At 25.9% G+C, this 17,772-nt stretch overlaps 1 protein-coding gene across 2 annotated transcripts; it reads left to right on the top strand.

The window, feature by feature from the left end:
• Nucleotides 1–456: 456 nt before the first annotated feature.
• Nucleotides 457–17,522, top strand: LOC145843393 (delta-aminolevulinic acid dehydratase-like). 2 transcript variants are annotated; one of them, XM_082950866.1, is made up of 7 exons: nucleotides 457–542; nucleotides 4,692–4,844; nucleotides 5,289–5,447; nucleotides 5,943–6,116; nucleotides 13,708–13,917; nucleotides 16,567–16,671; nucleotides 16,994–17,522. In XM_082950866.1, exons 1-7 carry the CDS (start codon nucleotides 473–475, stop codon nucleotides 17,158–17,160), a joined length of 1,038 nt encoding a protein of 345 aa, XP_082806992.1. In that variant the 5' UTR covers nucleotides 457–472; the 3' UTR covers nucleotides 17,161–17,522. The 2 variants fall into 2 exon arrangements, with proteins under 2 accessions (XP_082806992.1, XP_082806991.1); XM_082950865.1 differs by having other exon boundaries at nucleotides 13,702–13,917.
• The last annotated feature ends 250 nt before the right edge of the window (nucleotides 17,523–17,772 follow it).

The raw sequence follows: 17,772 nt of genomic DNA, 5'->3' as shown, positions 1-17,772 counted from the left end.
AATTCCACAATTTAGGCAAAAATAACCTGAAAAAACCTGGAATTTGAGAAATTTTGAAAAAAATCTGGAAAAACTTGGAATTTTTATCAAAAAACCTGGATTTTTTAATATTTTAACATTTTCCGTAGTATAAGTTTGATTGTACACAAAAAATTTATCATATAAATCATATCATAAGATTTTTTGTCATCATCAAAAATTTTTTTTATTAAAAACACATTTAAAGTCACTTTACAGTATCTTTTAATTTTTTTTAATACTATTTAACACAGTTATATAAAAATTAACTTAAAACTAAAAATAGACCCAAAAATGTGTACTTTTAAAAACCTGGAAAAAATTTTGAAAAAATGAGTGGCAACCCTGTAATATGCTTAGAAAATTAGTTATAATAGAATAAATTATTGAGTTGAAGTAAGCAAGTAGAGTTTTAATTATTTACTTTGTCAAGTAAATTTTAGCAATAAAAAGAATGAATGGCTTGCACAGTTCAATACACAATCCATTACTCCGAGAGTGGAACTCTGTAAAACTTAGACCAGGTTACTAGTTTACTATTATACCTTTGTTAGTAGGGTAACAAAAATCTCTTTGATAAGAAAATTGTTAGCAATTTTATTTAGTTTTCTTAGCAATTTATAATATCTACTATGTAGTTGTAAGTTTTACTTGATAAAAATCATGCTAATAGCATAAGGAAAGTTTTTTTAAGATTTTGATCTAATTCTAAAGGTCTTTAACTCAGCTAACAATTGTTATAACAATTTTTTATAACTAAAGTTAGTACTTTGAGATAGGTGGGCTTTAAATTATCGATTTAATAGGATCCTTATGAAAGGGCCAAGTTAAAACCACCAAAAAAAAGACTGTTTTAATAAAAAACTTTTTTATCTTACAGATTTTAAGCAATAATTCTCAAAATTTATAAGTATAATTTTATGTTACTAATAAGCAAACTTATTCTAAAGATTAAAAAAAATAAATCAAATTAGTTTTTGTCATTATTTTTCTTTCTATTCTTTTCTGAAAAAGTTATCTTAAAAATAAAGAAAAATAAATATTTTTAGTGTTAGAATTCTAAGTAAATTGAATATAAAATAGAGTTTGATTAATTTTGGAGTGGCCATTTAATCTGTAAGCCTGGAAAAAACTTGAATATGACAATCTAGGACCCAAAAAATTGTACTTTTGAAAACTTGGAAGAAATTTAGAAAATTTAGAAGAAATTTCTCACAAACCTTTGACAAACACATTTTAGCCTTAAATTTAATAAAGTATATGCAATATTGGCAAAAAAATTGTAAGTTTCTAAAAAAAGTTTAGAATTTTTTACTTTATAAAAACATAGTATTTCCTGAATATAAGAAATAATTAACTCTAAAAGCACAAAAGTAAATATAGTTTTGATAAAGTGTACAATAAAGAAAAGAATTAGGCAAAAAATAATTGCTCTTGGATACAAACTTAAAAAATACTCTATTTAAAAAATTTGTAAGAGTTTTTATTATAAATAAAATAAGGCTTATACAAGGTTGCCACACACTCAGGGAACTCAGGGAATCTCAGGGAATTTTCAAACTGTAGAAAATCTCAGGGAAACTCAGGGAATTTTGGCATTTTTCTTTTAACTCAGGGAAACTCAGGGAAGTTTTGATTTTTTCTCTAAATTTCAGGGAAGTTTTTGAAAATCTCAGGGAAATTTTTTTCTAGATCTAGAATGAGGTTTAGTTAATCCAGTTTCAACATTTTGTTCAAAAGTAGTAATTTTTATTATTTAAGTGGTTATTTAGAATTTTTTTAGCCTTGAGGCTAGTTCTTCAATATTCTTAGTATTAACATTGTAGTTTTTTTAAGTTTTAAATTCATATTTACTTAAGTAAAATCAAACAGTTTAGAGAAATGAAAGTTGTTGTTAACAGTTCATTGAAAAGTTCTAATAAACTTTTTTTTTTTAGTTACTTATGTAGTTTAAAAAACACTATGTTGTACCATAGTTCTTCTAGGGCCCAATATTTGGCATATCTTGAGCAACAGCGCTTTGCTAAAAATGTTCTAAATAAAGGTGATGCTTTGAGCAAGTTAGGAGAACAAAAAAGTAAACTTACAAAGCAACTCAAATGTTTGAATGAAGACTATGACAAATATACTGCAGATGCCAACAAACAGTCTGATTTAGAAGCAATGAAAGAATTATTAGCAAGAGGAATAGCTGCTAAGGACAACGCAAATAAACTTGAAAATAAAATTAAAACTATTGATTTAGAAATTGCATACTTAAAAATGACAGTATTAAGATTTTTTTATTAGGTAATGTGAAATTGTTTTAAAATCAAAATTATGTTTTCAGTTATTTAAAATAGACTGTGTATGAACATCTAAAAGACAAAAAAAAAATTAATTTTAGATTATTTTGTATCAGTTGTTAGGTATTAAGTTGTACTTTGATATGAGATATTTCTTTAGCTATTTCTTTAAACTTTCTTTTTGCAGGTTTTTTTACAATAATGTTAAGCTTTTAAGTTTTATTTACTGCATTCAGAACAGTTGCTAGGAAAGACATACAAGTCATAATGAAGTTATTATGTATGCATTTAAGTGAGTTCTTCATGTGAAATTATTATTATAGTATAATTAAATTTTGTCAACTAAAATGTCATGTCAAACAAATTAAACTTTATTCTTTTATGTAGAAAGTTAACTAACAAGTTTACACAAAGTTGTGCAAACATTTAGTTTTTAATTTTTAATTGGTTTAAACCTTTTAAGATTGAGTTTTTGAAAACAGTTTTTTTCATAAATTTAATGCAGAAGCATACACATACAACCTTCCTTTTATTATTAAAGAAGAAAAATGAGAATAAGGTATTAATAATTTGTGTTAGAAGAGAAATTTTTTTTTTAAGATTTGAAAAATACTCAGGGAAACTCAGGGAAATTTAAGGTTACTCAGGGAAATTTTTGTTCTCTCAGGGAAGATTTTTTGGCTCAAAGAGTGGCAACCCTGCTTATAGCTTTTATACCTTGATCTAGCTGTAAAAAATACTTTAAGCCCACATATACCTCTCTATAAACAAAACAATTAGTATTTTAGCTTCAAGTATTTCCAGTATTCATAAAATTATTTTTTTTAAGGTGAGATTTAAGAGGTGATAAGTATATTGTTGTTTAACTTTATGTTGCTGTTAACAACTATATCTTTAAATGGAAGAAGCACATGAAAAAATTTACTAAAAAGTGCTTTAATCTTTTTTAATGTAAAATATAAACTATTGTCAACAACATATAAAGTTACTTTCTTAGTAAAAAATTTGTTGAAGAATACTTATCAAAAGTATTTTTACAAAAATCTTGTAGCAAGGTAGCTTTTGCTTTATAAAGTAAACATAAGCTTGAAAACTATATTGTAACTAGGTAATAAGATTGTTATTTCATACAAACAATAAATCCTTTAAGCAGGAGTTCTTTTATAAACAATTGACCATATTTGCTAAATAAATACTTTGTGTGCCAAGTAATTAAACAAGTTTTCCGTATAAAATAAAAAATAGTGTATATGAAAAAACATGTATTAAATAAACATAAAATAGTCATTATATTTATTAACAAGCCAAAAAAGAGCATATTTATAAATTGTATCATAAAATAGCTAAAACTTGTTTTGCTTTTAGATGACAGCAAATTAAGGGTAAAAAAAAAACCTTGAAAGTCCACATCTGGCTGGTAGGCCACAGTTTGCCTATCCTGCTATAAAGCAATCATATGACAAAAACCTTGAAATGCTTTATAAAACAAAAACTAGATTAAAATTTAATAAAGAAAAATGATAAATAATTTTTAGTATCTAGAATTTTTTTTTCCAACTTTATCTTAGTTAAGATTTTTTAAATTTAAAGTGATAATTCAACACTCTTTTTTAGTTTTTGATCTTATTTTATATAGTTTTTACTAAGCTACAAAGTTCTTTTTACAGATTTAAAAATTCAAAATAATTTTTGAGATATAGCCGGTCAAAGTCGAAGGCAACAATAGGTTCCTTATGGGAGGGGCAAACTAAAATATTATAAATATATTAATAAATAATATTAAAAAATAATTATAAAAATATAATAAATATGCTAAGACTATTTCACTAAAAATCTATCTTCTCCTACGTTTTTTGAGATAACTACCTCAAACTTTCAGGAAATGTTCCTTGATATATTTAGAAAATTCTGTCAGAAAAAAATTAAAAAATAAAAATTTTATATAAAAAATAAACAAAAAAAAAGTTTTTTTTTTAGTTATTTTGTTATAAAATTTTTATTTTTTAATTTTTTTAAATTCTGTTCCGACAGAATTTTCTAAATATTGCAAGGAACATTTCCTAACAATTTGAGGTAGTTATCTCAAGAAACGTAGGAGGAGATAGATTTTATGTTATTTCTAGTTATTTGCAGTTTTAGTTTGCGCCTCCCATAAGGATCCTATTGTTGCCTCCGACTTTGACAGGCTATATCTCAAAAATTATTTTGATATTTTAAAATCTGTAAAAAGCATCTTGTAGCTTAGTAAAAATTATATAAAATAAGATCAAAAACCAAAAAAGGGTGTTTACCCCCCCCCTCTCCCCCTATGCCCTTAATATATATTAGTTTATTAAAAATAAGTTTCTAGATTGTAGGATAATAAAAATGACATTTAACCTTTTACAGAACAGTTTGTTTACCCAGTCTTTGTTACGGATGAAGATGAAAATGCAATGCAGGAAATCAAAAGTTTGCCAGGTCAATACAGGTTTGGATTGAATAAACTTGTGGAATATCTTTCCCCATTAGTCAATGCTTCAGATTCTTTTAGATTGAGAAGTAAGTTTAAACTATACTAATATTAATGGTTAGCTTTGAAATGTCTAAAATGTTTTGTACTAAATATATTAAATATCTCTAATAGAAATTTATGAGCTAAAAGATTTTTTTTTGTGATTAATCTTCATAGTAAATTCGAAGATTACTATTTTGAAAACAGCTTTTTTCTAAATATCTAGCTTTTGTTATCTTTATTGTATTATAACTTTATTTATAATTTATAAATTGTTCCATAGACATTAATATAGTTTTGTTTTATAAAGAATAAAACTGTATAATGTATAAATCATAATAAACTGAAAAAAGTCTAGACACGCTCCTGTTAGCATATATTTACTAAAATTCTGCTTTGAAAAATTTTCATACTTTTTTTATAAAATTTAACAATCTTGCTTTGTTGCTATTTTTCAATTTATGCACAAAAAAAATACTTAAAAAATAAAGGTGTGATTGTATTTGGAGTTCCAACAAAAGTAGTTAAAGATTACAAAGGTAGCATGGCAGACGATGAAAATGGGCCTGTAATTTGTGCAATAAAAACTCTCCGAAAAAATTTTCCTCAGCTGCTTGTTTGTGCAGATGTTTGCATGTGCGCGTATACAGGTGAGTATCCTTTTTTGCTTTCTAAGATCACAGTAAATTTAAATAATGAAACAATATTTAATCTTTATGTAATTTTTAAAATAAAATTTAACTATTATAAATTCTCAAGCTTTTTTAATAGTCTAGTTAAAATAACAAAAAAAAAGTTTGGTGACAAATAAACAAACTGATTGTTTAATTAAAAACACAAAATTTGCTAATTTCTTAGTTTAAATTAATAAATGTGAAAGTTTATGAATTGATTAGTTCAGCTTGCTTTTCTATTGACTTTTATTCTCTTTTTTTGTTCTAGTTTAACTGTACTAATATTTTTACATAGCTATTATCAGTTTAGAACATGTCTTTAGGGTTTTATAAGTTTAAAAGGAATAAAATATAACTAAAAACATCAGAAATATCTATCGCATCAAATGTTATTTATATTACAATTACTTTGCTGTAAGTGAAGGTAAAATCATTGTTAATATTTAATAAGAAGTATAATAATTTAACTAGAACATGGTCATTGTGGAATTCTAAATGAGGATGGGACCCTCAATAATGACAAGAGTATTGCAAGGCTTGCTGAGATTGCTGGTTGTTATGCTAAAGCAGGTTGTCATGTTGTTGCCCCTAGTGACATGATGGATTTCAGAGTGAAAAAGATAAAAGAAGAACTGAAAAACATCGGTTAATAGTTTAAAAATCTTCTTTTTAATGTCTTAGTGAAAGGTTATGTAGAAGTAAATATTGGTTATAAAACATATTATATACAGGGTGGCCACAAACCTTAAATCCTGGAAAAACCTGGAATTTTACAATTTAGGCTAAAAAACCTGGAGTTTTAAACAATTTTCAAATATAAAGTAATAGAATTTTAATTTGAAAGAAAAAACCTATCATATAGATCAGGGATTGGCAAACTGCGGCCCGCGAGCCAAATGCGGCCCTCAAAGTCAAAATCTGTGGCCCGCAAGCTCCTTTTCAGCAAAAAATATTCATTATTTAAGCAATAAAAATAAAATGTCTTGTAACAAAAACTTACAGTTAAGCTCTTAATTCAATAAATACTTTTTACTATTGCTCTATTGTTGCTTAATTTATCAAATTATTTATCTAAGGGAATATTTTTCTACTGATTACTAGACCTTTTTTTAAATAAATGCGGCCCTCAAAGAATTTTTTCTAAATAAAGCGGCCTGCGTCGGCTCCGAGCTAAAAAAGGCTGCATACCTCTGATATAGATGAAATTTTTTGTGATCAATTTTTTTTTATATATAATTAATCAACACATTTTAAGTAGCTTTAAAGTATTTTTTTAATGTTGTTTCATTACTTAACACAGTTTATAACCTTAAACTTAACTTTAAACTGAAAGTTTAACCTAAAAACAAGTATTTTTGAAAACCTGGAAGAAGTTTCTCAAAAATCAGTGGCCAACTCTGTAAAATAAAACATTTTATAAGATGTAACTTAAACAAAGTTTTGTGAAAGTGTTTAAGTTATAGTTTAGATTTAGATCTTAGTTAAATACTGCCACTAAGTATGTAACTATGTGTATTTTATAAACTATTTATAAGTTTTTAAAATAACAATTTAGTAAATATTAATTCATAATTTAGTAATAAGTATTTTAAATTAGAGAAATTTCGATGCATTATGTTTTTTTTATATTGAGACAACATTGTTGACTGAATTTGTTTATATTTTGTTGTATGCAAATATTATTTAGGCATAAGTTACACACAGCTTTCAGACCTAATAAATTATCTTATTAAATCTTTTTTCAAATATCTATTATGAGTTTATGTTTAATCTTTTAATCATTTGCATACATAGGTTCAGATAAACTGAGAACTGAAACGTATAAATTTTTATTTTATGACATTGCCAATGTTATCTTTAATTTTGTCACCAACGAACGTGCTAGCTGTATTGGTATTAGATACTGTATATTACGCTTAACGCAATTAAATAACTTGACGTTTCATCATCAGAGTATCTTGTTAACGTATAGTGGTAAAACAAAATAACTGTTTGTTAACCCATTACAGCTTTCTTTGGTTATGACTGACAAGTGTCAATAAGAACTAAACTCTGGTTTCAATATATCAAAAGTTTGTAGTCTAATAATCAAAGTGGTATAATCATAACTTATTTTTTGCAAATATTTTGCTTGTTTTACACCTTCATTAAATTTCAGGTTTTGCTCTTATGGCTTTCGCAGATGTTTTCTCTAAACATAGATTTAATAATGGTACTAAAAAACATATTTAAATATTAAATAATAACAAATTTAAACTGTGTTCTTTCTTTATTACACTAACACTTCAACGGAGCTCGTTAAACAAAACAGATCTTCAGTTTGTTTATTGTGATAATATTTCATACACACACATATATATATATATATATATATATATATATTAAAGGTTTTATAAAAAATTCTGATCGATAGTGCTCGATAAATTAAATTGGAGCTAAATATTTATCTAATTATATAAAAACTATAATTTATACAGCTGTTCAACCCACCATTCAGTCTAAATATAAGTTCTAAAATAGGCAAACGATTCTTAAACCTGATTACTACATCATTTGACGAAAACCACCCATTCCATAAAATATTCAACCAAAACACAATTAAAATATCTTACAGTTGTACAAATAATTTCAGAACTAAAATAATAACTCAAAACAATAAAATATTAAACAATAAAATATTAAACAAAAGCAATATAGGCGATAAAAGCACCATAAAAGATAAACTTTGTAATTGCTGTAAAGAACCTTGCCCTTTAAATAACGAATGCCTAGTGTCAAATATAATATATAAAGCAATAAAAACTTCAAATAAAACAACAAAGCAGTGTATAGGATCCACAGGAAATACTTTTAAACAAAGATACAGAAACCACAAATCATCATTCAACAATACTAACAAAAGACATACAACAGAACTAGCGAACTACATATGGAACTTAAAATAGAACAACACAGACTACAAAATTAAATGGGAAGTATTAAACAGGACAAAATCAATACTAAATTCGGCTAAAAACTTTGTAACTTAGAAAAAATAGAAATCGAAAAATCAGAAAAAACGTAAAACTGAACAAGAAAAGCGAAAGACAAAACATATGCATCCATTATCTAAAATACTTTTTTAACAAAATTAAAACCAACTAAATATTAAAACAAAATAAAATTGAAGCGGCAAACACGAGTATTTTATAACATTTTTCCAACAGTCTAAAAAAAATTTCTAATAGCTCAAAACATTTTTCCAAAATAACCTTTCTTAACTTTCCTAAAAAGCATAAATTAACAAATACAGCGTATTATTTCAAATTCAGCTAATCGTACAATAAACTGTACCATTACTACGTCACAATTATTATAAAAAAATTAAAAATTTAAATTTCTGTTTACTGTTATAATAAACTGTAGCTTACTGAGGATCATGAAATTTTACATTTCATGTGTGAAACAGCTGTATAAATTATAGTTTTTGTATAATTAGTAAATATATATATATACAGGGAATCAGGTCAGGGAGTCAGTCAGGAAAAGTCAGGAAAAAATGGGGGGTTTCGAAAAAAAAGTCAGGAAAAGTCAGGAAATTTGATATAATTTAAAAAGAAGTCAGATTTTGTCAGTTTATATTTACAAAATTTATTGTTTCCCAAAGCCTTCAAATGGTAAAAATTAATTAAAAGTCCTTTCAAGTCAAAAAAAATTCCAAAATTTTCCTAGAAATTTACAAAAATATTTAGTTTTATTTCCAATGCCTTCATCTGGTATAAATTAGTAAAATATTCTTTACAAAACTGCAAAAATTTTCTATTAACATATTGAACAAGTACCCTACTTGAACAAGCAGATTTTGTAAGCTTTTTAGTATTGATGATCTGTAGCAAGGACACTTCCATAGTGAAACTGTGATATATACACAAAAGTTTATCTAGCATAATTTTAGAATCAAAGTGTTTTTTGTTTAAGTAAATAATTAAGTTCTTTATAACTTAGCAGTTAGTTTATTATTTTATGTAACAAGTTAATGTGTATACTTTACGTCTTTATAATTTTTTCAAAGTTGTTTAAATTTATAAAATAAGTTATAAGAGAGGTATATGCCAAGATTAAGTTTACTTATTATTTGTATTTTTTGTAGAGTAACTTAAGTGTTTAAAGTAAATAAGAGTATATTTATGCGTTACAATTTTTTTACTAAATGATAAGAGGAAATATTTTATAAATAAAAGTAAAAATAAATGAGTGCCAAAAAAAAAAAGAGATGAAGCCCACAAGTTGTGGCTTGATTTAGAGAAAAGATTCTCTTCAACAAGTGTAGGGGCAGCAGATGAGAGCAATTTAAATAAAATGAGGCAAATGATTTTAACTGCCAAGAAAATGAAGCGGAATGCAGTTCAGATGAAGGAAACCATATCTTTATTAGATAAAGAGGTTGAAGTGCTCATAAAAAAACGGAGAAAATAAATTTTAGCACATGCATTTAAAAAAACAGTATTAGATTAATTTCTTTATTGTTTTAATGTTTTATCTGTAAAAGTTCGTTTTTGTTTTAAGGTTTGAGTTGTGAAAGTTCCTTATTGATTTAAGGTTTTAATTGTAAAAGTTCCTTATATGTCGTTTCGTTTATTTAGATACATTTATGCTAGGAAATTCTAAAAAATTGTGTTCTTTATTGTTTTAAGGTTTCAACTGTAAAAATATGTTATTGTTTCAAGATTTTAGTTGTGAAAGTTTGTTATTAATTCAAGGTTTTAATTGTAAAAGTTTTTTATATGTCGTTTGTTTATCTAGATAATTTTATGCTAGGAAATGCTAAAAAACTGTGTCTTTTTTCAGACAAGCTGTGTTTATTAGGTAAATACAAGTATTTTGCTGATAAAGCTGTTTATTACAAACATCAATCATACACAGATGGTTTAGTGATGAACTGGAGTTTGATGACAGAATTCAGCAAAAAACTGTTGTTTTTAACATGTAATAAAATTAGAATGAAAGCTTTATATAATTTCAAGTGTTAGATTATGTATTTTATAATAAGTTTAATTTAAGAGTTTGATTTAGAATAGTCAGGAAAATTTTAGTCAAAGTCAGGAAAAAGTCAGGAAATTTTTCTTAGCTTGATCAGTGGCAACCATGTATATATATATATTTATTTATTTAACTATATAAAAACTATAATTCAAACAGCTGTTTCACACATTGAAATGTAAAATTTCATGTGATCGTCAGTGAGTTGTAGTTTATTATAATAGTGAACAGAAATTTCGATTTTAGAATTTTTTATAGTAATTATGACGTAGTAATGGTACAGTTTATTGTACGATTAGTTGAATTTGAAATACGCTGTAAATGTTATTCTATGCTTTTTAGGAAAGTTTAAAAAGTTTAATCGTACAATAAACTGTACCATTACTACGTCATAATTACTATAAAAAATTTTAAAATCGAAATTTCTGTTCACTATTATAATAAACTACAACTCACTGACGATCACATGAAATTTTACATTTCAATGTGTGAAACAGCTGTTTGAATTATAGTTTTTATATAGTTAAATAAATAAATATTAAGCTCCAATTTGATTTGTCGAGCACTATCGATCAGAACTTTGTATAAAACCTTTAATATATATATATATATATAGAAATAACATACACAAAATAAACTTTTGCTTGGTACAGCTGTTTCTGCGTTTAATACGCGTCCTCAGCCAAGTTTTATTCAATGAAAAGTAAACTTGTAAGTACAGCAATAAAATTATACAAAATTAGGTATTACGTAATAATAGATAGTTGATTTTAGACAAAATTATTAACAGAGTTTTTAGATAAATTGCTTTCTATAATGTATGCATCCAGTTTGTAATTCGTTTCTTTTGTTTAAAGATTCAGATTTCTTAACTTTTAAAATTTCGATTTTTTCCGCATTGCACAATTATAAATTATATATATATATAATTTATTGAAATGGCGATTTTAAAAATTCTGGAACATATGTTTCATAAAGCTTTAATTTTTCATAAAGCTTTAATCATCAGCCAGTTAAATTCAAAATAAAAAGCACTGTACTAAACAAAGATACAAAAGTTATGCAAAAAAACAAAAAACAGTATGACGTAATATTGTACATTACAAATATTCAGTACAAAAATCGATCTACCTTCTAACTAATCAAACAACCAAAATCGTATTTGTAATGTACAATATTACGTCATACTGTTTTTTGTTTTTTGCATAACTTTTGTATCTTTGTTTAGTACAGTGCTATTTATTTTGAATTTAACTGGCTGATGATTAAAGCTTTATGAAAAATTAAAGCTTTATGAAACATATGTTCCAGAATTTTTAAAATCGCCATTTCAATAAATTATTTAAAAGCCCTTCAAGTGGGCTCAGTTGAAAGTGTTTAAGTTTAAACATTAAGGGCATAGGGGGGGGGGGTAAACACCCTTTTTTGGTTTTTGATCTTATTTTATGTAGTTTTTACTAAGCTACAAGATGCTTTTTACAGATTTAAAAAATTCAAAATAACTTTTGAGATATAGCCGGTCAAAGTCGGAGGCAACAATAAGATCCTTATGGGAGGCGAAAACTAAAACAGCAAATAACTAGAAATCACTAAAAATCTATCTCCTCCTACGTTTTTTGAGATAACTACCTCAAATTTTCAGGAAATGTTCCTTGCAGTATTTAGAAAATTCTGTCGGAACAGAATTTTAAAAAATTAAAAAATAAAAATTTTATAACAAAAAAACAAAAAAAAAACTGTTTTTTTTGTTTATTTTTTATATATAATTTTTATTTTTTATTTTTTTCAAAATTCCTTCCGACAGAATTTTCTAAATATATCAAGGAACATTTCCTGAAAGTTTGAGGTAGTTATCTCAAAAAACGTAGGAGAAGATAGATTTTTAGTAAAATAGTCTATTTTTGCCGTTTTTGTTTGCGCCTCCCATAAGGAACCTATTGTTGGCTCCGACTTTGACCGGCTATATCTCAAAAAATATTTTGAATTTTTAAAATCTGTAAAAAGCACCTTGTAGCTTAGTAAAAACTATATAAGATAAGATCAAAAACCAAAAAAGGGTGTTTACCCCCCCTATGCCCTTAATCTTATTTTATATATATATAATAAAAAGGTTTATTTAAAGAAGCAAAACTCAAAGGACTCGAGTTTCGTGACTATTCACTCATCAGCTTCAAAACAAGTTTAAAATAAAGCACAAAACAAAATCACTAATGAAAGTAAAAAATTTTTTGCATAAATAGATTATGACGTAATTTTAATCTATTTATGCAAAAAAATTTTACTTTCATTAGTGATTTTGTTTTGTGCTTTATTTTAAACTTGTTTTGAAGCTGATGAGTGAATAGTCACGAAACTCGAGTCCTTTGAGTTTTTCATCTTTAAATAAACCTTTTTATTAATAAAGCCCTCAAGGTGGGCTCAGTGTGAAAATTATTACATTATTGTACAATATTACGTCATACTGTTTTTTGTTTTTCGCATAACTTTTGTATCTTTGTTTAGTACAGTGCTTTTTATTTTGAATTTAACTGGCTGATGATTAAAGCTTTATGAAAAATTAAAGCTTTATGAAACATATGTTCCAGAATTTTTAAAATCGCCATTTCAATAAATTATATATATATATATATACCTACTTTAGCTTCTATTCTTTCCTTGCAGTATTTATTTTTACAGAGCTCCGTTGAATTTTGTTAACTTGTTAACACACAGAAACACGTGTTAGTGTAATAAAGAAAGAATACTTTTTAGATTTGTTATTATTGTATACTCCAATGAACTTGTTTCGCTAGGATCTTTATTAGCAAACGCTTAAATTTATACTCCGAATAGTTATTTTAATATGAACAAACATTCTTAAATATAAAACCTCTATAAAAATTAAATAGTATTAATTTTTCGATGCTTGATATAAGTTTAAATATTTAAAAACTTGTGCAAAACTGATAACGGCTTGATAAATTTGTAATAAATGGTTGTTAATGACCAATTTCAATTTATGTTTTTTATTTAAAATCATTCATGTTATTATTACTTTTAGTTTTAAAAATTTCATTAGATATTTTAGGAATTAGTTTTTGGAAATATTGTATTAATTTTGTTTTAACCTTGATTGAAAATTAACTTTGAAATAAAATAATTTAACTAAAGTTTCATTTGATAAAATTACTTCTTGCCTATTATTTTAATTTTGCTATTAAAAATTTCAAAGGTAAAGAAGGCTGTTGTGCTGTTTGGAGTTACAGTTCTAAATTTGCTTCTGCCTTTTACGGGCCTTTCAGAGACGCTGCCAATTCTGCACCTAAAAACGGAGAAAAGAAAAGCTTTCCTTGTGCTCCTGGCAGCACAGGAAATAGAAAATGTTACCAACTCCCTCCAGGTTCAAGAGGTCTTGCAGTCAGAGCTTCAGACAGAGATGCAAACGAAGGTATTTTGCAACTTGTTTTGAGTTTACTAACTAAATAAAATACAAAATATAGTTAATTTGTCTTTATATACACAGCTTTTTTCAAGTCAAGTTTCAAATAAAAGGGTTTGTATTCATCAAGCTAGAGGTGGGCAACGTACGTAAATTTGTATAAAACTTAGTACCATATTTAAAAAAACGTTGTAATGGACTTTACAAACTTGTAAAATATGTTTAATTTTTTTTTTATGTGTAGTTATAAAAAAAATTTGTCTTAATATTTTGTTTTGTTCAAACTCAGTTGGAATATCCTTTTGTCAGATAACCCAAAGCAAAATGTTTATTTAAATCTGATATTTTACATATCTACCATGTCAATGACATTCATAAAAAATGGACGACTCAAAAATGACAGTCTTCCGGATGAATAGAGAGTTGTTTTTATTAATATCAAGAAAAGTTTTTTTGAAATTATTTTCCAACAAATAATTGACAACTTTTTCCAGTCAATCTACCCAACTTTACATTTCAATAAAGTTAAAGGAAAGTTTTAATCGCGTTTAGGATCTGAAACCGCAAATTCGGAAATTTTTTAAAATTAAATAAAAGTATAAAGATTTTACTCAATTTTCCAACAAGGATTGTCTCTCAGGTTTTGCATCCATGGTAGATTTGCTTAGGTATATGAACGAGCTGGATACCAAACTAATCGGAAGGTTACTTTTGCTAATAAAAAATTTACTCTGCGTAAAGGCATTAAGGTTAAAGTTTAAACTTTTTCTCGCCATCTCAGTAAAATTAAGTTAACGACGCATTTTGCAACACTTGCAAATACAGAAAAATCAGTGATATCAACGGAAAAGTACATTAGTATCATAGTTTCACTTTACAATGAGTTTGGTGTGATAATACCCTAAACAAAAACTAAAAGTAAAAAAAAATAAAAAAATTATATTAAACTTATTAACAAGTCAAAGTTTATCTCAAATAATTTTGAGTAATCAAGTTAGTTTATGTCTAAAATAAGTATTAGTTCTGCCCAAGGTTATAATAAATATAGAGATCTGGGTACCTAATAAACATTTACTTATCATGTATTGCTAAAAAAGTTTTTGTGAATTAAATGGTTTCGAAATAGTATCTACCAGACCTATAAAATTATTATTCGAACGGATCCGAATCGTTTTTTAAAGTTAGGATCCGGCCGGATAATAGTAGTTTTTAATTAAGATCCGGCCAGATCCGGATCTAAGAGGGATTATCTTGCTGGATCCGGTAGAATAATAATTCGAAATGTTCCGGCCCGCTAAGGGCTATTTTTTTTCGGATCCGCCCCGCTGATCAAAAACGTTGCCCATCCCTAATCTAAGCCATCATGTTAGTTATTAATAATTTTTATAAACAAGAATTTTCAATCAATAAGATTTGCCGTTTCTAAATGCTAGGAAATTTTTAAACCACAAGTTGTTTTTCTTATCTCCTAAACTATTTAAGAAAACTAGAATTTTATTCTATAAGATCAATCGAAAACTAAAACTTTAATATTTTGCTTTAACTTTAATTTAGTATGATTTTTTAAAGGTTTAAAATAAATCTGACTAATTATTTTTATAAAGAAATTATAATTCAATTTATTGAAAATATTTTAATTATTTTCAAATATGATATATACTTTTCGTTCGTTTTCAGTGTTTAAGCTCATATCAGGGTTGCCACTTTACCTGGAAAAACCTGGAATTTGAGAAATTTTGAAAAAAACCTGGGATTTTTAATAATTTTAACATTTTCAGTTGTAAAATTTTGATTTGACACAAAAAATCTATCATATAATTAAGATTTTTTATCATCATCAAAATTTTTTTTATTAAAAAACACATTTAAAGTAACTTTACAGCGTCTTTTCAATATTTTTATACTATTTAACACAGTTTCTTAAATAGAAATTAACTTAAAACTAAAAATAGACCCAAAAATGTATACTTTTAATAACCTGGAAAAAAATTTGAAAAAACGAGTGGCAAACCTGTCATATATATATAAATATACACTGTGGTTACTAAAGCAGTTTTGAAATTATCTTATTAGTTTAATTGTAAACTTAGTTGTTTTTTAGGAGAGTGAAGCTGTTTTTGCTTCTTAGTGTGGCAACTGATAAAAAACTGTATTAAATATTTATTTGTAAGTAACTTTATAAAAAATTATACGCATAGTTTTTTAAACAAAAAGTCAAGTTCAAGGAATGTTACCCTTTGTTATTGTTTACAATTTCTTATGTTGTTTAAAACTTAGTTTAGTCAATAAATTTTTGCCCTTTTATTAAATATTTTTTATATTTAAATGTGCAATAAAGTTGTGTGAGTGCGCAAACTTATACAAAGTTTCTCAATAGCTTATTTACAGTGTGTAAAAGATTTAGAAATAAAATTTTGATCCACCTGTACTAAAAAGTCGTCTTCTCAAATAATACTCTTATAATTTTTTTCAGCTTTCAATAAAATTCTAGTACGAAGTTAGTCAACAAATGATTTTAATTTAAGTTGCAGTCTAGCATTGACTAAAGTCCAAAATTGTTGTCTACTTATAAGATTTAACTAATAACTGTATTAAATTATTTAAAGTATTTGAGATGCATTGAAATATTTCATGCTTATATAAGTGCCAAATTAATAGGAGCTGATCTACTGATGGTGAAGCCTTCATCTTGTTATGGTCATATTATCCACGAAGTTAAACAAAGACATCCTCATACGCCAATGGGAGTCTACCACGTTTCAGGTTGTATATTAAGTTGTAAAGCTCTATGTTTGGAAAATAATGAGTAAATATGCAAATTTAACACTTTCTTTATTTATTAGTAATTGAAAATAATCTTGAAGTATATATGTATTTTATATTTTAATATTTTATTTAATAAGTTTCTTTTATAATTTAGTAACAAGACTTGTAAGTAAGATGTTTCTCAGAAAGACTTAATAAATATTTTTTTAAATAACATTGTACGGTTAAATATCTATATTTTTATATCAATTCTAAATGTTGCATACGCTTCCACCTTCCATCGGTAGATCAAAAGTTTTAAAGTAATCTTTTAAACTAGGTGAGTATGCTATGCTGTGGCACGCAGCCGAAGCTGGTGTGTTTGACTTAAAAAGTGCTGTTTTTGAAGTCTTTTCTGCTATGACTAGTGCAGGTGCTGACGTTATAATCACCTACTACACACCCGCCATGCTTCAGTGGTTGCGAGAAGAATGCCTAGGAAAATAATTTGCTCATCAAAGCACATTTTTAATGACCACTAATGTTAAGCTATCCATATTTATTAAAGCAAGTTAAGCATTTCAGGATGAAGTTAAAGTTAATTGCCTTAAGTGTTATTATTTACTTGCCATTTTAGCATTTTACATTATTTTAGTAAATTAAAAACTTATGCAAACAGAAATATCCGATATGCTTTATTTACTCTTATAGTCGATGTGTTACTTTGTTAGAAAAATAACTAATTAAGGTATGTAATTTTATAATAGTCCATTGTTTTTTTACAGTCTTTCTATGATTTATAGTTAATAAAAATGACGATACATTAAGGATACACTATTAAAAATTCTTAAATCTTACAAAAGATACATTTTTGGCCAGAAGTAATTTGATTTTTCTTTATAAAGCTTTCTTGATGTTAAAGCCTAGTAAAACTTGAAACAATATGTATTATAGTTTGTTTCTTTTTGCGTGTATTTCAATCATGTTTAAAACATACTTTCTTACAAATAAATCGTTTTTATAGATTGAAGTTGTTTGTTAGTACAGAATTTACTTTAAATGTTAAAAAAAAAAGAATAAAATATTTGCTTTAAGAGATAATTTAGGTTTAGTTGGCTA

This window comes from Thalia democratica, chromosome 8, assembly GCF_965202585.1.
Source record: "Thalia democratica chromosome 8, ktThaDemo2.hap1.1, whole genome shotgun sequence".
NCBI classification, from domain to species: Eukaryota; Metazoa; Chordata; class Thaliacea; order Salpida; family Salpidae; genus Thalia; species Thalia democratica.
The sequence above is the reverse complement of the archived record's forward strand: the minus strand, read 5'-3'. Positions and strand labels throughout refer to the sequence as shown.